The 21,791-nt window shown below is 36.4% G+C and overlaps 1 protein-coding gene across 5 annotated transcripts in view; it reads right to left on the bottom strand.

The window, feature by feature from the left end:
• Positions 1 to 4,715: 4,715 nt before the first annotated feature.
• Positions 4,716 to 21,791, bottom strand: part of enah (ENAH actin regulator) — a 138,378-nt gene continuing 121,302 nt past the window's right edge. For all 5 annotated transcript variants that reach the window (XM_052095378.1, XM_052095377.1, XM_052095375.1 and 2 more), the window contains 8 exons: positions 19,414 to 19,739; positions 19,021 to 19,157; positions 16,951 to 16,999; positions 16,741 to 16,792; positions 15,663 to 15,729; positions 8,709 to 8,793; positions 7,898 to 7,955; positions 4,716 to 7,412 (listed from right to left, as the gene is read on the bottom strand). In XM_052095378.1, the coding sequence (XP_051951338.1) occupies positions 7,375 to 7,412; positions 7,898 to 7,955; positions 8,709 to 8,793; positions 15,663 to 15,729; positions 16,741 to 16,792; positions 16,951 to 16,999; positions 19,021 to 19,157; positions 19,414 to 19,739 (812 nt within the window). In that variant the 3' untranslated portion in view covers positions 4,716 to 7,374. The remainder of the gene's footprint in view (positions 7,413 to 7,897; positions 7,956 to 8,708; positions 8,794 to 15,662; positions 15,730 to 16,740; positions 16,793 to 16,950; positions 17,000 to 19,020; positions 19,158 to 19,413; positions 19,740 to 21,791) is intronic.

Genomic DNA, 21,791 nt, shown 5'->3' with positions numbered 1-21,791 from the left:
TGTGATGACATACCAATGTTCTTTACATAAAAAATGGACAAAACAGGACTTAAGTTATTGAAATTTGTATTCAGAGTTTGGTAAAATTCTACACCACTGGCATTAAAAAAGGTCTTTAATACTTAAAAGTAAATGTTATTTTTGTAAGCTAAACAATTTTTTTTTTACTACATCACATTTTCACCTTCACTAGTTCATTTTAAATGATCCTGTGGCATAGCAAATGCATTTTTAAAAGTACAAATATTCCATGTAGTCTTTTAAAATAATGTGAGAACAAAAAAATTCAGATTTTTGTTGTATAATTTACATACATTTATGCCATTATATTTAATTATATATAGCTTTAGTAGACAATATAACTAGATTTTATAACTATACAGTTTACTCTCACTGAGCACTTTATTAGGAACACTATAATAAAGTGCCTGATATGGTCTTCTGCTGTTGTACCCCATCTGCCTCAAGGTTCGACATGTTGTGCATTCTGCGAACTTCAGTTGTACAGAGCGGTTATCTGAATTACCGTAGCCTTTCTGTCTTGCTCAAATCTGGCCATTCTCCATTTTCCTCTCTTATCCACAGAACCGACCCTCACTGGATGATTTTTGTTTTTGGCAACATTCTGAGTAAATTCTAGAGACTGTTGTGTGTGAAAATCCCAGGAGATCAGCAGTTACAGAAATACTTGAACCAGCCCGTCTGGCACCAACAATCATGCCACACTCCAAATCACAGAGATCGCCACCCCCCATTCTGATGGTTGATGTGAGCATTAACTGAAGCTCCTGACCCATATCTGCTTGATATTATGCATTGCACTGCTGCCACAGGACTGGCTGATTAGATTATTGCATGAATAATTAGATGTACAGGTGTTCATAATAAAGTGCTCAGTGCATGTATAACTTATGATTTAGGGATATTCAGTAAAGTAATAACCAATTTTACAACTTCATTGCCAACGATGTCAACAAACCCTAAAACTCTAAAATGGCAATTTAAACAATGTTACACCTTAAATAATACACACGTTTTAACAGAAGAATTAGATCCGTGCTTTATAAAATTATAAGCTTCACATTTCTGCCTTTAAGCCCTCTACAAATTGGCTCCATTCACTATCATGGTAAGTGCCTCATTGCAACTTCCATTTTACCTTTCTTTTTCTTTTTTAAAGAGGGACGAGTCAAAATAATTTTTGGCGTTACCAACATTATAGCACAAATATTGTCGATTGAGCTTAATATTCCTTTAAATAAGAGCAATGCCAATGACCTACGTTTGCAGTTTCATTCTCAAATGAAACTTGCTCATAGCAGAGGTTCTCTGTGTGGTGGAAAGTAAATTCACTGCAGATGTATGGACTTACGCTTCAGCTTTGCTAAATTGCATTCACATCGGATGAACTGAAGCAATGCCTACATGCTTAATCCAGGAGACACCTATAATCAACTGCAGCGAACTCATCAGACATGTGCTTGAGCTTCTCTGCTCGTGATAGTTATTCACGCAATGCTTATCTGTAATTCAGTCTTTAGTTAAGTCTTGCCTTCATGTTTACTCTACTTGAAGCATGGTCACCAAGCGGCGGCAAACAGAAAAGCGGTAACATTTGCTGCTAAAGTAGGGTGACCAGACGTTGACGGTCTGTACCCGACTGGAGTCGTCCCCGTTTTTACTCCGCGTTCAAAACAATAAGCAAAGTGAAAATACACTGCAAGAATTAAGGCCCTGAAAATCGGGTCTCCCTCTGACGTCACATCAATTCCATTGGCTGTGGGACCTATAAATGGGTTCCAGGCTTCTCAATAAATATGAAACATATTTGGGTATTTTGATTCAGACCCCACAAACGAAAATGTCTGTTTTGCTATTAATTTTATTATTTTCCTAAGCAAATTCTATATTCACAAATGCAAATTTTTAAACTGTAAACCTATCTTCTCTGTCTTCTTAAAAGAAATAGAAAACTATTTAAATTTCATTTCATTATCTACTAATAAGAAAGCCATAAGGACTGTTAGAATCTGCACTGCATTTGATCTCTTCATGTGAACATTTTTGTGTGATGTAATGGCCCTACCTCTTCTTTAATTGTTATATACTTTATTATAATTATCTTTTTTTTTTTCTCTCTATTTATTTTTGTCTCCTTTATTTTTTGGTTGATATTATGTGGATGTACGTATGCCTTTTCTTTTGTATGTTCTTGTTCTTTGCATAAAAAAAAAAAAAAGAGAAAAAAAAACTATAAATGGGTTAAAAAAAATAAATACATGTATGGGTACTATATGAGCCTATGAAGAAATCCTTTAAAATCATTTTATGATGCATGTCGATTTAAGTTTGTAAATACGACATTTGACTTTTAAACCATCGATTTAAGTTTGTAAATACGACATTTTACTTTTAAACCATAAGTTACACATAATAGAATATAACTTAATTTATAGATTGTGAAATTAAAGATGTGTTGTTGTTGTTTGTGTTTTTCAGTTAGCCTAGACTTCAATGACAGATTATCACGATAACATAACAGGTTTTTTCTCAGGCATTACAAACGGTTACCCCCATGGGGACTTGATTTACCTGGCGGCCTGAAGGTTTACCGTGTGCTGTTTATTTTGACCAACAGAGGGGGCTGCTCGCTATAGCAGCTTTAAGTCATTCGTCTTCCTTTCCCGATCACTTGTTCGTGCCAGTTTTGCGCAATTGAAAATTATAATCATCATAAAAATGTATGCATTTTAAATAATACAACATTAATAACATGGAAAAAATAAAATGAAATTGATAATCAAGTATGTGCAAAGAACAACAATAAATGTAAGTCAGCACATTACAGCAAAGATTACATTGTGCTTTGCTGGAAAACATGTGACAAAAAGAAGCATCATAATGCATAACAGTTGATCGAAATAAAAGGTATAATTAAGAAAATAGGTATAAATAATTAAGAAATCATGTAATAATAATAATAATTGTACAATATTGAATATTTTTGTGTCATGACAACAAAGTGGAAAAAATCCCCAACAATATGAGGCATCTAAGGGGGGCAATCAGCCCTTCAGAAATCAATTTCAGGGCCTGATATAATACATAGTGTAAGTGTTTCATATGATTTCAGTTGTAATACTGAGGAAAATGGGAGTCAAGGGAGCTAATTATTTTTTAAATGTCTCTGCCAGTTTGCCAGCAAGCAAGTTAACAGCCTTACTTTTAGGAAAGTGCTGGTAAAGGTGAAGTAAAAGACTGAAGAAATTTGAGAAGAGAGTAAGAAGATTGATGCATGGTTCGAATTACGTGGGAGCCAGTGGGAGCTGAGCTCCCATAGAGAGAGGATGAGCTCCCATGAAAGCAGTAAAATCATACACCTGTGGGGGTCTCTAAAAATCATCAGCACCATTATTTTAAATTACAAATAAAGCATTTTTTCCTTCAATATATTCCTTCAATGTTTATGTTAACCCTTTTGCACGTATGATCGATCAACACCGGTGTGATTAGAACGGTCAGTGCATCACGTGATCAACTGCTAAATTCAAACGTGCTTTGGCTGGCGCTGAGCCAGAGACAGACGCGCTCAGTGCTGCTGTTATGTATCACAACCATAGACAGATCAACTGTTCTGTGTTTTCAACCACATAATGTTTATTTTAGGTTTCAGACATTTAAATACACATAAGTACTAGCAAAAAAATATTTTGAGTTTGTAAAATACACACTGATGTCTAGGGAAGCGGCAATAATAATCCTTTCCATTAACGTTACGTTACAATAAGACACGTTTTCATATCACATACACATTGTGTAAGTAGCTTTACATTTTACTCTATTCTTCTCCCAGTTCACCGGCCACTTACTTTCATGTATTGATCGTGAGAAGTTGAGGAATTGACGTGTTGTAAAATAACATGGCGCCGCCCATCGCACATACAGCTCAACTAACTTAACGCGATCGTTATAAAGGCGTTTAAACAACAAAACACATCCACTTGCACACATTTGACAATCGGAATATCAGTGTTTCATGTTATAGCTAATACATTTGTGAATATTTTGTATAAAAAGGAAAAATGACATAAAAGCAGATCATCATTCATTCAGCGCTGTGTTGTGGTTTAAGAGACCCCACAAAGATGAAATCATAATTCGAACCCTGGATTGATGTAAACAGTTTGACCAAGTGCAGGTCTCCCTGTGCAGTGGAGTCAGCTGCAATGGTTCTAGTATTCAATAATTGTTTATATATGTTTTAGTTCACTTTTATGCCACAATGTCACCTAGTGTATACAGTGTAGAAAAGAATAAACTCATGAAAAATTATCAACTTTACCTCAGACAGTTATCAGAATTTCATTGAGACATAAGATATAATATAGTTAATAACATTACTACATTCACCATGGTCAAAATGCATAACATGTAGTAATTAGTAAGATTCCAAGGTCAAACAGGTAATTTTAACATTTCTAACCCAGATAGCTATTAACATAGATTTGTCAAGATTATCCTATCTTTCTGAATATAACAAATGGTAGTTATTGCATTTGTGAAAAAGAATGTGCTTAATGTTTTAAAAGAAATTAAATACAGTCAGGAGAAAAAGGCACATGTATTTTTGTGGTTATACTAGGCGCTTTAATATTAATCTTATGCATTTCAATTCTATTGAACTTACAGAAATAAACAAATGTAAACAGCATTGTATTGCAATTTTTATTGAATTTGCTCAAACAAAACAATGGTAGCATGTAAGAAACGTCTAATTAATGTGAAAACAGTATGGTACAACATGAACGATAAAATAGAAAGATAAGAAAACCTAAAATTGCATTTGAAGGACATTGTTGAATTTGATCAGCACGTTGTCTTCTCCTAATCAAGTCTCAATGTGCTGACAACATGATACACTTTCTTGATAACCTTTTTTCAACTGATTTCCACCACAACAAAGATCAGTTTCTCAGATCTCACCAGCATACGTGGTCCAAATGTAACACAAACCCCCTCTGTAATGCAACAAAAAATGACAATGAGAGAAGAATGTGAATTAGGGTGGACAGACGTCCCGTTTTTCCAGGGGCAATCCCGTATTTAAGCACTTTTTCAAATGTTCCGACTTATTCTGAAAAAAAATGTCCCCTCTCCTACAATTTCTCTATCACCTATACAGCTTTCTCAGTCATGTGAGTATTCTAATCAAAGGTAGCCAAGGATATGGCTTGTTAAACCAATAAAATCACACTGGGTTACATGACTGGATTACACTATCCAATCACAATCCCCTATCAACAGGCGTGCAGTTAGTAAAATGATTGAAGTGTCACTTTGAAAGTGCGCACAGATAAAATTGTCAAAACAATGTCAAGGAAGAACAAGGCATAAAACCATGAAGATCACAAACAGGTTTATCCAGGAATGAATCAACCCTGATAAAAACAATTCACCTGCTTTAAATAATCAACAATTGTTATTTTTCTGTTAAAACAAAGGTGGACTAGGGGACTGTGTTGCTAGGGATTGTTACCGTTTAGCTTTGGTGATACTGCCAATCACAGAGTGATGGCTGTTTTCCCAGCAATGTGATCATTTGAATTTCTATGGGGTTTTAAAGTGCAATCAATGCTGTAAACACTCCATACAAGCTTTGTGATTTCTTGAGAGATTGTTTTGAGTGATGGTGAATGGCAAAAGGAAATTGTTTTAAACATAAGTGAAAAGATGGGGGAAATGGCAAACTGAGTCACAATTTCATGTTCTCAATAGTCTATTATCACACTTGTCATGTTTGTACAAAGATTTCTGATTTTAAAAAGCATATTTCCCAATAAAATTCCTTATAAAGAATGTTGGAAGATAGAGCCCCACTGAAAAATCAGAACGGAGTGTCTTTCAGTGTGCAGAAAGAGGTCAAAGCAAAAATAATAAAACTCCCAAAGCCATTCAACCAACGTCTTTACTGTTATTGGCCCTCATTAGATAAATGCTTCTTATTTAGTTGATAAATATCCAAAGCAGAATGAATACGTTACCATACATGATCTTTTGCATCCTTGAATCCTAAAAAATAAAAAAATGTACCGTTGAGTAAAACGTTGTACCCGTGCAAAAGTATTATGGCTATAAAGAGGTGTCCTTTATGAGTGTTTAAGAAAAAAACGCATTCATCAACAGTTTTGAGGGCAAAGTTGATGATTAAAGAAAATAAAAGTTGTAATATGGGAAAATGAGTAACAATGCTACACTTATTGCTTATGAATTGAAACCAAAATCATTTTTCGTGGCATTCCTTTTTCCCCTTACCATTCATAAGAATACATGCACTGAAATTTGAACAAAATACGAAAGAGCCTATGGTGAATAAAAAGTTCATAGTATTTCTGGTTAGCAATATCTACAGATACGGTCTAGTCGACGTTGGCGTCAACCTTAAATTCGATTGGCTGAGAGGATTTTGGTAAAGAGCTACAATGATATACAGTAGAAAGGCATAGTCCCTTGTGATCTTCCCGAACAGATAGCAAACAAACAAGATGAAGAAGGTATACGTGTAACAGTGGCTCATTAGAGACAGCCTGTCAAGCATTTACTTTTGAAAAGAGAAGTCTGAAGCAGTCGGAATAATAATGAAAATCCGACTGAAAGACTTATTGTCCCATGAGCGATTAAGCTACCTGGTATGGCCATGGCGTACATTAGAAGAGCTTGATTGAATGACTTGCAAGTATAATGCTTTATTTTGTCATTTTAATGTACATATTCTGGTTAAAATAGTATTAGGAAGACAAGCTTTAGAGTCCTGCAGCAATAGACCATACTCATTTGGTTGGCCCAATTCAAGGTTTTGCGCTATACAAGGCCAACCAGTTAACAATACTTCAACCCCACCATCTTTTAAATTCATAAACATCAAAGCCTGCCCTTTCAATGTGCCACAGAATGAATGTCATCTGTTTGATTTACAATTTCACTCTTCAATAGTTATACAGTATGTAGTTCAGTAATACTTTGTGTCTTTATCCGTCATCTTATTATCTTTCCATAGTAATCCATTGCATCATCCATTGCATACTGTCAGTCACTTCCTTTAGACCGTGTCCTGATCCCCCCAAGATTCCGAGCCTTTGGGTGTATGGCGTTGCGTTGAGGTGTCTGGGCATCCTCTTGATATACGCCTCCCGTGCCCCCCACGCTCAAAATTGTGTCCATCCTGGCATTGACCCTTAAAAGATCTTCCAAATTTAACATGGTTATTGTGATCACCACTGGTTAAAACTGTAAATTTCCATTTTCATTGCTTTTGAGATAGTGTTTTAAACTGAAGCAGACAGATCATATTTAAAAATACAGGTGCATTGTATTGTCCTATGCAGAATTTGTCTTGCCCAACTCCTCCCTGATTGCTGAAAACACAAAAGACAAACAAGAACTGTAGATTTACTTTAGAATGGAACACATTAGTTCCATTTCATAGTACCAGTCAAAAATGTTGACACTTATTCTTTATTGTTACTATTTTCCAAATTTTAGAATAATAGTGAAGTTATAAAAACTATGAATGGAAATATGGGAAATTATGTAGTGACCAAAATGTTAAACAAATAAAAATTGTAGACTAACTTCATGAGGTATCCACCTGGTATGCTTTTTACAATGGTATTAAAAAATGTAAATGAGATTTAGGTTTGTCTATAAAACTAATTTTAAGCATTTAACCATAACCCTCTAAATCAAAAGTAACGTTATAAAAAAAAGTAAAATTAGAGTAAATTAAGTCAAATTAATACAGACTTTTTTCCTGATAGTGTATAATAGCATTTCTTGAAGTTGTAATTATTACAAAGCTTTAATCATCATATCTTTTTGCAATACAATGTAACAAAGTTACCATCAATTAGTTCTTCTTTCAGCTTTGATAGTTCCTTCCTCATCTCCTCTAGAATGTCCTAGAAAACAATGAAATACATGTACACAATTAGAATATTATTTGTAATATTGTTATGACATCCAATGGAGACATGTCACTGAATCGTTTTCATATCAGTAAGATCGATATACAATAATTTAACTGTCCTAATCACACTATGACAAGTAAAAATACAGAGGAAACACTATTATTATATGCAACTATTATTATGAATTAAAATAATTTAAACATGACCGTGGCACCTAGAAAAGTACTAAATGACAAGATGTCCGTACGGATAGGTTCTAAAATTAAGACATTTTGATCCAAATCTAATTCAGTCACTGTAATTACCTACCACCCAAAAAATCTTGTTCGCTGAGCATTTGGTGGGGGGAAAGAAAGTTCAAGGCAGACAGAGCTGAGCGACTTGAGTAACTGTGTGCTCAGATAAGTAAGTCTCCTACATATGCCTTCCATATCTAACTTGCTCATTCATAGAAGAGAAGGGAGGTATTGCCTTTGTAGAAAGAACTTTAATTGGACACACCCACAAAAACTGTACTGTGAGCCAGTATTTCTCCCTCTGCTGCTTTAGGAAGTGCTGGTAATATCAACGTGTTTTTTTTTTTTTAAATAAGAAAAAAATGAGAAATTGTAACACTTGTTTTAGCAACACGTTACCAAATATTTCAGGAAGTAGTTGAGGAAGTGAAAAGACCCTATACGAAAGCCCTCAAGGGCTAAAGTGAATTTCAATTCAAGTTTGTTACTTCTTGATTTAGAAAAGTACCTGTTTCAATCTTTCATAGTCAAGAGCTTCTGTTGGCACCCCATTGGCACTTATGGATCCGGTAGGAGTTGGTGTAGACCTCGGTCTAAAGGAAAAGAGATGTGGTGTGAAGCAATGCTATTTTATTCATAGAAACAAACACTACATGGCAAAGATGCAAGGCAGATGTTAAGTGACAAACTTTAACATGTCAGATGCTGTGTAAATGTACACCGTTATGGGCCGTTCAGACAGAACACATTGTTGTGCAAATAAAAAAAGAGGAAGCTCAAAGATTAGAATAGAATGAAAGTCTCAAGATGCATTTATAACAGTTGAATTCTCTTTAACTTGAAATGGAATCCTAAAAAAAAGTGGCCTTCATACGCGAAACGTGGTGTAACAGTTAAAGATGGCCATCTATCGGTTAAAGGCGCATTCGTTGTGAGTAGTCCCAATCAGAGTTGGTGATTCAAAGATTATATATATATCTATATATATCTATATATATCTATATATATATATCTATATATCTATATATATCTATATATATATATATATATATATATATATATATATATATATATATATATATATATATAGATAGTGATATAAAGACTATACACTGTAGAGATAAACCAACATATCGGTATTACCTATTAACCAATCTTTTTCTGTCCCCTCAGTGGTGGATTCTACAGTAAAAACGGCTTGGTTCTACAGTATAACAGTGGCTTTTTATATAAAATCTTTAATCTGGTGAATACACAGCAATAAAAATTATAATTTGGTAAATACTTCAATATAGAGCATTTTAACAGCATTAAGTAATTTCATTTTAAGAGTCCCAAAATAAGTATGTGCATTTCAGGCTTATTTATTGTCCCACGTTATGCAACAAATTTGTATTCTTCTGGTTATTGGGATTTTGGTTGCGCAATAAACTGCATCAGGGATTTTGTTAATTTTTTACTCTTGTAGCCTATACTGTGTCTGTGCCCATCATAGAAAAGTCTAAGACATTATTTTTAAATTCTTCAAATCGATTTTAAAAACTATCGGCCAATGAATCGGTTATCAGACTTTTCCACCACCTTGAAAAATCGCAAAAATATTTGCGATTTCAGGTACTTGAAATGCAGAAGTACAACTACGATTACAGTTTTTCGGTTTATATACAGCTGTATTCAATTTTGTACTGAAATGGTAACACACACATTCAAATACATACTACTGTATAACAAAAAGCTAGACCTAGCGCAACAAATAGAACAGAATGCATGAGTCTCGAGACACTTTTTAAAAGTTGCAGTTCTTTTCAAATGCAACACTCCAATTTAAAATAAGCACAGATGCATACAGTGTGAATGGCCTCTTTGCGTTACAATAAACATATTAAAAACTAATACAAATATTTGGGTCAAATTAAAATGGGAATTATATTTCCTTGAGCAGAGTTGCAAATTCAAAACCATCACATTTGTGAAATCTTTAAATTCAAATCAGCCTAGAAAACATTTCAAACAGTTTTCAAACCACAGCAAACAAACCACAGCAAACAAACAAAAACAGCTTGAGAGCCCAAAGGTTTTTATTCTCCTCCACTGTAAATGCATTCAGATCTCAAAACACACAATGCAGCTGCCTTATCACTCTCATGCTGAATCAGCCGAGACAGGATACTATTGCCAACACTATAATCACCAAAGGGTGGAACGCGGAAAATTATGCTTTATCTATTCCATCAGAAAAGGAATGACCGCTGTGAATAGTGGGTTTCCTTGTCCAAAAAGGAAGTACTAGCAAACAGATATGAATGCCATGACCCAGCTTATACTGTAGGAGTCAGAAACTTACAAAGCTGATGTTGTTATGCCTGAAAAACAAAGGTGCCATGCCTGAAGTCTTTGTGTTAAAGCTTTTTCAGTTTTGTACGTGGCAAGATAACATGTCTCCCCAGAATAATAAATGCAAAATTAAACATGTCTATTTGTAGGGGGAGGGGAAAACTATGTTATCTTTGGAGGCAGGTGGAAGAATTGGCAGGAGCCACTTTGGACCAATGCTCCAATTCTATGATACTGCATGATCCTTGACATCATGCACATAGTACAGCTCATTTTATCAGCTGTGAGGGGTGTAATTTTTATTTGATGTTAAAATAATCCTATCCCAGCTTTAGAGTAAAAATGAGCTCAGGCTCAACTTGTGCAGATGTTGGCTGTCTTAACACAAAGTAGTTAATGATATTAATGTTACAAACCTCAGATGATCGCTTCATGTGATCTACTGACGGATGAGGCACTGTCAAAAGACGGTCATCGTGACTTCGTGAAGTATCAGCACTATGTTTGCATTAACTTCTAAAAACATACAACGATGCGAGTGAAAACACTAGAGACTGGAAAATGAAAAATGGCTTCCGTTTTGAATTGTGGAACACTTCTGTGTTTAGGAAAAAGGTGTATACACGTTAATTGGACCACAATTGGCCTCGCCGTTGTTCTCGTGCTCCAAAAGATAGAGATGACATGCAACCTGTACTGTATTTTATTTTCTCCCCTTTTCTCCCCAATTTCAAGTGCCCAATTCCTAATGCACTCAAAGTCCTCATGGTGGCGTAGTGACTTGCCTCAATCTGGGTGGGAGGAGGACGAATCTCAGTTGCCTCTGTGACTCAGACAGTCAATCCGCGCATCTTATCACGTGGCTTGTTGAGCGCGTTACCGCGGAGACATAGCGCATGTGGAGGCTTCACAGCCTTTGCTCAATGCTTTGTTGAAGCACCTTTGGCACCAATTACAGCCTCAAGTCTTTTTGTGTATGATGCTACAAGCTTGCCACACCTATTTTTGGGCAGTTTATCCCATTCTTATTTGCAGGACCTCTCAAGCTCCATCAGGTTGGATGAGGAGCGTCAGTGCACAGCCATTTTCAGATCTCTCCAGAGATGTTTAATCGGGTTCAAAGTCTGGGCTCTGGCTGGGCCACTCAAGGACATTTACAGAGTTGTCCCGTAGCCACTCCTTTGTTATCTTGGCTGTGTGCTTGTGGTCGTTGTCCTGTTGGAAGATGAAACATCGCCCCAGTCTGAGGTCCAGAGCGCTCTGGAGCAGGTTTTCATCAAGGATGTCTCTGTACATTGCTGCATTCATCTTTCCCTCGATCCTGGCTAGTCTCCCAGTTCCTGCCACTGAAAATCATCCCCACAGCATGATGCTGCCACCACCATGCTTCACTGTAGGGATGGTATTGGCCAGGTGATGAGCGGTGCCTGGTTTCCTCAAGACATGATGCTTGCCATTCAGGCCAAATAGTTCAATCTTTGTTTCATCAGACCAGATAATTTTGTTTCTCATGATCTGAGAGTCCTTCAGGTGCCTTTTGGCAAACTCCAGGCGGGCTGTCATGTGCCTTTTAATGAGGAGTGGCTTCCGTCTGGACACTCTACTATACAGGCCTGATTGGTGAAGTGCTGCAGAGATGATTGTTCTTCTGGAAGGTTCTCTCTCTCAACAGAGAAACACTGGAGCTCTGTCAGAGCAACCATCGGGTTCTTGGTCACCTCCCTGACTAAGGCCCTTGTCCCCCAATCGCTCAGTTTGGCCGGGTGGCCAGCTCTAGTAAAAGTCCTGGTGGTTCCAAACTTCTTCCATTTATGGATAATGGAGGCCACTGTGCTCATTGCAATGTTTCTGTAGCCTTCCACAGATCTGTGCCTCAATACAATCCTGTTCAAGTTGTAGAAACAGCTCAAGGATGATCAGACCTGAGCTCAATTTTGAGTGTCATGGCAAAGGCTGTGAATACTTATGTACATGTGATTTTGTTTTATTTTTAATAAATTTGCAAAGATTTCAAACAAACTTTTCACGTTGTCATTATGGGATGTTGTTTGTAGAATTTTTAGGAAAATAATGAATTTAATCAATTTTGGAATAAGGATATAACATAACAAAATGTGGAAAAGTGAAGCACTGTTAATACTTTACGGATGCACTGTATACCCTTTTTTTGTTTTATTTTTTTAATTCCATTCCAACGGTTTATTTCAATTTTAGCATCAAAGTGTATACATTTTCAACATAATATTGTATTATTTTTTATTAAATTAAGTGCTTTGATACATAAACACCACATAACACAGCACAATCCAAAATACAACATTGGAGTTATTTTTGTCAAATAAAGTGCTACATAACAGAGCATCACAGATAATTCTTAAATATAATATAATTACTATTTAATATTATTATTATTAGTAGAAGCATTAAAGTGAATATTACATAGAGTAGTGATCTAGTTCTGTCTTTTTTCCATTTAAATGTGCTTTTATTTTGGCATAGCTTTTATTTTGAGGTGTTTTTTTGTTGCAATGAAGATAGCTTCTCAATTCGGAAAAGACGGATGGTGACTCAAAGTGATTATTAAATTGAAAAAGGTTTAATTTAATAAATCCATAGTCTGTATGTACCTTGTGCTACAAAGTGAATTAGCACTCTGCTCGCTGTCATCTTCTACAGAGCATGCGATGCTCATGATGTTTTTTTCCGCATATGAGCCAAGGAATTGCTATATATATAATAAACTATATATCTATCTCATTAAATCGCAGCTTTAATTTAAATAATCTCAATAGGACATCATGTGATTTTAATTATAGCCTGAATGTTTAGATAATGACATTTGTACGTCAGATGGTATCAGCTTTTGGTATCGGAGCATTTTTACAAGCACGAGTACAAGTACATGAGCACTGTATCGGACCGATTCCGATGCCAGTATCATCCCGGTAGTTCATCCATAATAGTGCCCGACCAATATGAGCCGCCCGATATGAGCCTTTTACCGTCGTATAAGTTTACTGATATGCGCAGGTATTACACATTTTTTCAGAAGATATAATGCAGAAAAAAATGCTTTAGAATTGGTGTCATTATGTAGTTTTTCCAGCAGAGCGCGCTCCGACTCTGAATTGACGGTGGCTCTGCAGACAGGGCGGAGTTAGGCGGTGTGGTGTCTTCTTAGTAAACTGCAAACTAGTTTGTGAAATACATACTGGAAAGTTCATAAACAATCCTTCATTTTCCCTTTTCAATATAACTAATATAAAATTAACCCTGTCCCTGACAACCATGTCACTCATGTTTATTACATCTGTTTGCTGTTAGCCAGCTGTAGTTAGTCAGTGCAGTCAGTAATGTAGCAGTTTGAAAGGTAAACATCAGAGCATCTTTTTGCAGCTCAGCAGACAACGGTGCGGTGGTGGATTGTGTCTGTTGAGTGTTGAGTTCATGCTATATAGTTACCTAGTTGGTGAGACGCAATACTGGAAAGTAAAATAAACAACGTCCGTCTTTTCTCTCCATGACAATGAGCTTATAGCTAACTAGCGGACCACATAGCTACTTTCATTGCTTGTCAGGTGACTGTTTTGTTCAGGATTCGCAGTTTGGTACCCCCTTCAACCGAACAATTCCAGTCATTGCATTTATAAAATATAAAATTTAAAAGTCTGGTTTTCCACCGTTGAAAGTTTCCCCTGAACTTGTATAGCAGAATACGGTGTAACACCGCTGCTTATCTCGAATCAGCAGGTGTAAATCTTTCTTGTTTTACAACCAGCCCCTAATTTACTGTCAGTATTAAAATAGTCAGAATTTGATTAATACTAAACAGTAGGGATGTTTATTTAGCTATTTATTGTATTTTTATTTATTCTTTATTTTCTCAGTGATAATTTCTAGAATTTGTTGACAATGTATAATAATAAATGTAAAATATTCATTGATAAAAATATTTGTTTAAAAAAGCAGCCTTCGGAGTACCTTTGCGTAGTCATATCAGTGTAGAATCCATATAGAAAAGGTCTGTTTTCATTCCAGCTCAAAAATGAACTATATCGTCCACCATATCGTTAATCTGTGAACTTCCCCCTCCAAAATCGGTATCGGTCTCAAATACAATTTTGGTCAGGCTCTAATCCCTAATATTCAATACAAATTATACACATTGTGTCATGTCTACTTCAAGGACAAAATAAACTGTCACTCGATAATGATAATATCATGAATATTAACTACACATGTCTGTAACAAAAGAAGCAATTTTGGCGCACACCTTTAACAATGAATTCACCAAAAAATTCCCTATCATCATCAAAGAGTCCCTATCATCATCTTTTGCATTTCACAGAAAAAGAAAGTCATATGAGTTTGAAACAACATGAGGCTGAGTAAACAATGACAGAATTGAAATTTTTGGGTGAATGGTTCCTTTATCATTTCAGGCACCATAAGATAAGTGAATTACACTATTTCCTGGTGATTATACAGTTGGCAACAGTAGAATCATTGAGTATGGAAAATATATTTGTAAAATAATTGTAGACAATCACTACACCAACCCCTCATCCTATTTAAAGAGCACTCTTAGCAAACAAAGTGTAGAAAGATGTCTCAAACTAGCCTCTTATACCTGTTTAAGGAATCATAATACTTTTCAGTACTCGTCTGATTTCTCCATGGTATGTCCCGTCTGTGAGAGTAAAGAGACTAACCAGTCAGAGGTCAGCAGCTCTTATTGTGTGAAATACACTAGGTCTTACTCATAGCTATCTCTTCAGTGTAGCCATATTGAAATTTGTAAATAATATTCTGTTGAAATGCCTGAAAGAATAGCATATTCTAGGCAAAAAGCAAACCTTACCAAAAAAAAAAAAAAGCAATGGTAACAAACAGATCTGGTGAGAAGCAACAGCACTGTGCTTTAGTCATATCTAGCACGGGACCCGACCGCCTGCATTCTGACATGCAATTCTTTGGAGTTCCCGGCCGCAAGCATGTGATGCAAAGCAGTGGAGGCAAAAAGTACTCAAATTAGCTTTGAGAGGGCGGGATTTGCTGAAGATCCCAAAATCAGGATGTTTTCTTAAATAGATATGATTCAAGAGGAACAACGACATACAGTTATTACCTTCCAATGACTGGTGATTTGCTACCATTCATGGTATTTGTCCTCTCCCAAGGCTTTCTGGGCATGTCTGTGAAAAATAAATAAATAAAATAAAGAATGCATAAATTAAAAACTGAATGCTATGTTAAATCTACACTATGTAAGATGATTTTGTTAGAAATGAACAAAAGGAATTAATGAGTACACCAAAAATCTGTCTTCCAAACTGTGTTTTTATATTAACCTGATTCACTACGGTAAGCCTATAATAATTATTTATATTTTAGAGCTGTCGGAACGGCTTTCCCGAGAAATTGCATATTTCCGTCATTCTTCTGTGCGTGTTTATGTCATGTCCATAAATAAAGAAAAGAAGGTCTGGCAACTATAACGTGTGTATGTTGCAGTGGAAGGTGTGGTAGTAGCTTGAAGCCACAACAAATTTGCGACATTGACGATGGATTGTTCAAAAGAAAACCCTCTGGGGAAATCACTCGTTGTAAAAATAAAGACACTTTGAACAGAGAAGAGTCTACGAGCAAACAAGGAAATCAACGGGGCCCGTAATAAAACACAAATCAACTTCGGCTTGGCTTTCAGAGGTGGTGACATCTCTGAAAAAGGATTTAAAACAGACCCTGAGATGGCTTTTTTCTTGCTCGACAGGCAAGATATTTTATTGGGCTGATCTTTTTAACATTCGAGGATGGACAGTGGAAAATTCTTTAGCACTATTCAGGCGGCTGTTATTTTACATGGGGACGTGGGGTAATTCCTGGCCAAATTACCTCCTGTTGATTGACAAACACAAAGTTTGTGTGGTAATTTAATTGCTGTCCGAATCCACATCTCGGAGTTTATAATCCAAAAGCCGTTTTGCAAATCCTTTGTGACCACTGCTAAGTGCTGTACGTTACATTGATTTGACCTAAATTAACTCAATCATGTTGTCTCAATGAAACTGACTTAATATGAAAGATTTGAAATTGCTTGTAAAAACTTTCACCTTTTTTGTTGTTGTTGAGTGTAATAGATTTGTATTTGTATCATTCTTTTGATCTTCATGCATGTTCCTTCATAAGAATGATCTGAATTTTACCTGGTGTGCTACAGGCTGACACTTTCGGTGTTATGGTAGCCTCAACCTCTTCCTGTTGGAGAATTAAAAAGAAAATCTATTTGACAATCTGCCACATAAACTGTACAATGATATCAGTAACTTCAATCATGTCAATAATCCACTGCAGCATTATCTTATTATGTGTATGTACAGGTTTAGTCAATGGAATGAAGCACTATATATACTCACTGCTTTCTGCTCAGGCTCTGGTGATGATCCCTTATCAGCAATTCTTCTCCTAAATCAAATCAATTGAAGATTTGTACATTTCTTTATGGTGGTGGCTATTATGGAACATTACTGACAATGGATCTCAACAGACATGCTTTTAGTAAATGCTGGCATTCAGGGGCGGATCTACCAGGGTGGAACAGGGTGGCAAATGCCACCCTATGAAAAAGCATTGCAACCCCAACACAAGTATCCAAATGTATTAAATATAAATGTAAGTATACTATAGTTGATGTTGACAATGCGTAGGGGTTTATTCATGTCAAACTCTCACCGAAAGCACAAATGACTACAGACCCATAGCGTGATTGATTACAGCAGCAACCAATCCTGTGATTTTTACAGTAGCTGCACAGGCCAATCGCCTTCCTACTATTGTGTAGTATACAGTGCAGTGTACAGTGTTTGGGCTCTTGCGGGTTAATGAGCTTATTTTCTCAACAACACATGGACAAAAACATGGAGAAAAAAAAGAGGTAAAAGATTAATTTCTCAGTTGTTTCCAAGTATTCACTGAATGATTATTAGATACATCGCTGACAGTTATGGGTTGAGATGGATGAGATGCATCCTCACCACTTTTCATCAGGTATGTGTTTAACTAGATAAAACATCTCCAGTTCTTGACTAGGTATTTCTATTTCATCTGTGTTTGTTTTGACTGGAGATCAGGCGCTGGAATTTGTTATTTTGAATGATATAAGTGTTCTTTGTGGCTGTGTCGTTTAGTGTCTGCAGTTTTTCCGCAGCTTACGTTCTTTTCCGTGTACCCCACTGTGATGACCTTCTCGGCTGTATTGTTTGTGTAGTGTCTTTTTCTCTTTCTCTCCCTTTCTCTTAATCGATCTAAGGTGTGTGGTAATGGGGCACAGTGTGTTTCCTTCCTATATAAACAGTGTGTTTCATGGCTGGGTTGTGTGTTGGGAGACGGTTGTTTGTGAGTGGTGTCATCTCGTTCACAGGTGCTCAGGCACATATTGACTTTTTTTCCACATATTGAGTTTGTGGTTGTCGCTGTCTGAATTTGCTGTTTTTTCATATACAGAACTGTCAATAAATGTGTCTGTGTTTCCGCTACTCTAGTCTCCCTGCATCTGTTATTGCATTTTATTTTTAAAGTTTTACACACATCCACTGACGTACAGATGCAATCTTGTTTTATTAAAATTAAAAGTTATATTTGGGCAAATTAGAATCCAAAACTTCTAAAAACTAAAAGGCAAAAAGTTACTACTAGATCAATCAGTCAGTGCTGATCTATGTATTCCATCTACTAACAAAATCCCAAGCATGCAGCTGCGGAGATGAAATAACCAAATTATGTGACATTTTTGGGTGCTTGAATCGGTCATTAAGAATGACTGTTTATCAAAACAAGTAATTTCAAAGAATCTTAACTATGCATAGCATAATTAGTAGTCATGAGTTTTGAAGCATTGCCCCCACAGTACAATTTTCTATGTGTTAATCTTCGCTTTCAAATGGCTTATTCCAGCTGTTACGGGTGACAGGCCTACAGGACTTTATTAGCAAAATAACATAGGATATGCATCCATCCATTTGTACACTTAACAAAATAAGAAAAAATTGTCCTGCATAAGGAAGAGACATTTACTCCAGATGGTCGATTCTATATGTGAAGCTTAGGAACATTTATAATTTGTAGATGTGTTTAATAGACAATGTCTTGGTGCTATGTTGAAATACATTGTGTTACTTGTTTTTTATTATGCAAAAAAAAAGTTTTGTTTTTATGTTGTAATCCAGTATACAGTTCCTGTGGAAATGCAGTTGTATCGAAAATTCATGGACATGTGTAATATGATAGTGACTCCAATTAATGAACTAGTACTTTGCAATGAAGCTTGGTACCTTAATCCATAAGAACTACGCATGGACGCTTGCTTTGGTGTTGCCACCCCTCATAGTCTGCATGCCACCCCATAAAATGTTTTTATAGATCCGCCTCTGCTGGCATTCATTCTGGAACCATTCTGCCATTAGAAATATATAAACCATGTAGTTCACCTCCTAGCAAGCAGGGCGCTCATCTCCTCCATTAGACCTCCTCCTCCAGGTAAAGGGCCGTTCCCGCGGGCTGCTTCGGGCTTGGCACCACCAGAACCCACCACACCAACAATGGCTGGAGCCAGAGGCTCATCACTCTACAGTAACAGACGAGGTTAGCAGTTTAGTTTTAGTTTTTTCCTCCAGGACATTTACAAGCAGATTGAAGAGGCTTTGATAATCTTCTGAACGAACTCATGACATTTAGAAAATTAGCTTTAATGTAACTGAGAAGGAAAAACACTTGTAACTTGCCAAAAAGTGATGAGAGATTCAGATGAGGATGGAGGACAGATGGGATGTGCTTAGTTTACAGAATCATGTGATGCATTGAGATATTCCAGGAACCCTTACCCTTGGCACTTTACGTAGCTTGGCTCCAGCGAGTGCGGCTGCAAGTCCAGACAGGGTCTTCTCTTCTGTGGTGGGTGAGGGGGTAAACAGACCCAAAGGCAAAGGTGGGGCAGGGGGTGGAGGTGGTGCTGGTGGCAGAGCCTGGCCTGAGGGTGGAGGCGGTGGGCCGGGGGGAGGGGGTGGGCCTGTTGGGGTAAGTGTAGGGGGTAGAGGTGGTGGGGGAGGGGGGCCAGGGGGTGGTGGAGGTCCGGCCGTGGTTGGAGTCACAGTGGAGCAGGGAGGGAGGGGTGGTGGTGGTGGAGGGGCGGGCGTCCCTTGTACTAAATCTGTAGGGATGAATACAAACCACAGTTTGGTGTTATTTTGTCATAAACCATACATCATCATATGGTATCTGTTTAAACACTAAAAAAATATAATCTTAAGTTAAATTTGTAAAACAACATAACTCTGATAACTTAATGCGAGTGAGCTCGGCTTAAGTAATAGCTATGATTACTGATTATTATCACCTGATCTACAGTGGCCTCAATAATATTTGTACACTTAAGATGCACTTAAAAATTTATGAATGTCATTGCATTATACTGTAAAACAAAATATCAATCCATGTGGCATTTAATAAAAAAAGAACGTTGATGGGCTTCAAATTATAAAACTGTGGATACATTTGAAGTCAGAAATTTACATACACCTTAGCAAAATACATTAAAACTCAGTTTTTCACAATTCCTGACATTTAATCATAGAATACAGTAGGTCAGTTACGAACAATACTTTAAAAATGTGAAATGTCGGAATAATAGTAGAGACAATAATTTATTTCAGCTTTCATTTCTTTAATCACATTCCCAGTGGGTAAGATGTTTACATACACTTTGTTAATATTTGGTTGCATTGCCTTTAATTGTTTAACTTGGGTCAAATGTTTTGGGTAGCCTTCCACAAGCTTCTCACAATAAGTTGCTGGAATTTTGGCCCATTCCTCCAGACAGAACTGGTGTAACAGACAGATTTGTAGGCCTCCTTGCTCGCACATGCTTTTCCAGTTCTGCCCACAAATTTACTATCGGATTGAGGTCAGAGCATTGTGATGGCCTCCCCAATACCTTGAATTTGTTGTCCTTAAGCCATTTTGCAACTTGAGGTATGCTTGGAGTCATTGTCCATTTGGAAGACCCATTTGCAACAGAGCATCCTGGCTGATGTCTTGAGATGTTGCTTCAATATATCCACATAAGTTTCCTTTCTCCTGATGCCATCTATTTTGTGAAAAACATCCACATGTACACATCCAATTGACTCCAATTAGCCTATCAGAAGCTATTTGGCTAATTGCCTAAAGGCTCAACATCATTTTCAGTAATTTTCCAAGCTGCTTAAAGTCACAGTTAACTTAGTGTATTTAAACTTCTGACCCACTAGAATTGTGATATAGTCAATTAAAAGTGAAACAATCTGTCAGTAAACAATTTTTGGAAAAAATAATTATGTCATGCGCAAAGTAGATGTCTTAAACGACTTGACAAATCTATAGTTTGCTAATATGAAATCTGTGGAGTGGTTAAAAAATTTGCATACTTTGTGGTTGCCACATTTTGTGGAACATGTCCAAAGTTAATGTGATAAACTACACCAGTGGTTACTCTGCTTGGACACCTGAGTGAATTTGAGAAATTACTTTGGTTCCCTACAGTTGGTTAAATGGAAAATTGGCTCAGATAAGTTAGCGCTGAGAAAAGGTGTGCATAATTTGTTTGCAGATGCCACTTGATTTTATCTAATGCAATATTATTAATATATTTTAAGTGCAGCTTAAGTGTTAGAATTTGTCCAAATACATTTGGGGGTCACAATTATATATATTTTTAACAGTCATACCAGCAAAACATAAAACCATATTTTTACATGGTGAAAAAGACATTAATAATCAGAATGAGCTTAATGGATGTCAGTGATTGCCCATATTTGGAGCCCAAATAGCATATTTATTTATCAGTATGTGACCAAATGGCTTGACTTGTACAACAGCCAACATTCATTAGCTTTGTTTTTTTTTGCGTTTTAAAGGAATTGATTAACTGACATCCAAAACTTATTCTAAACACCTAACACAAACATGTGACATTAATACATTAAATAATGTGAACATATTGAACACTTGTCCATAGATTGTCATCTGAGCACATTAAACTTTGATGACCATCTCCAGCAGTACATGAGGAAGAGACAGATGGGTTTATGGGAAAACCAATATGAAACAAATAAGTACTTTGAAACAAAAAAATGCAGAGATGTAATAACTGGAGTAATGGTTTAATAACATCTAATCATTAAAACGCCATGTGCGTGTTGCGTCATGATTTATGATGCATAAG

This window comes from Xyrauchen texanus, chromosome 28, assembly GCF_025860055.1.
Source record: "Xyrauchen texanus isolate HMW12.3.18 chromosome 28, RBS_HiC_50CHRs, whole genome shotgun sequence".
NCBI classification, from domain to species: Eukaryota; Metazoa; Chordata; class Actinopteri; order Cypriniformes; family Catostomidae; genus Xyrauchen; species Xyrauchen texanus.
Note: the sequence above shows the minus strand (reverse complement) of the source record. Positions and strands in the feature narration are given on the sequence as shown.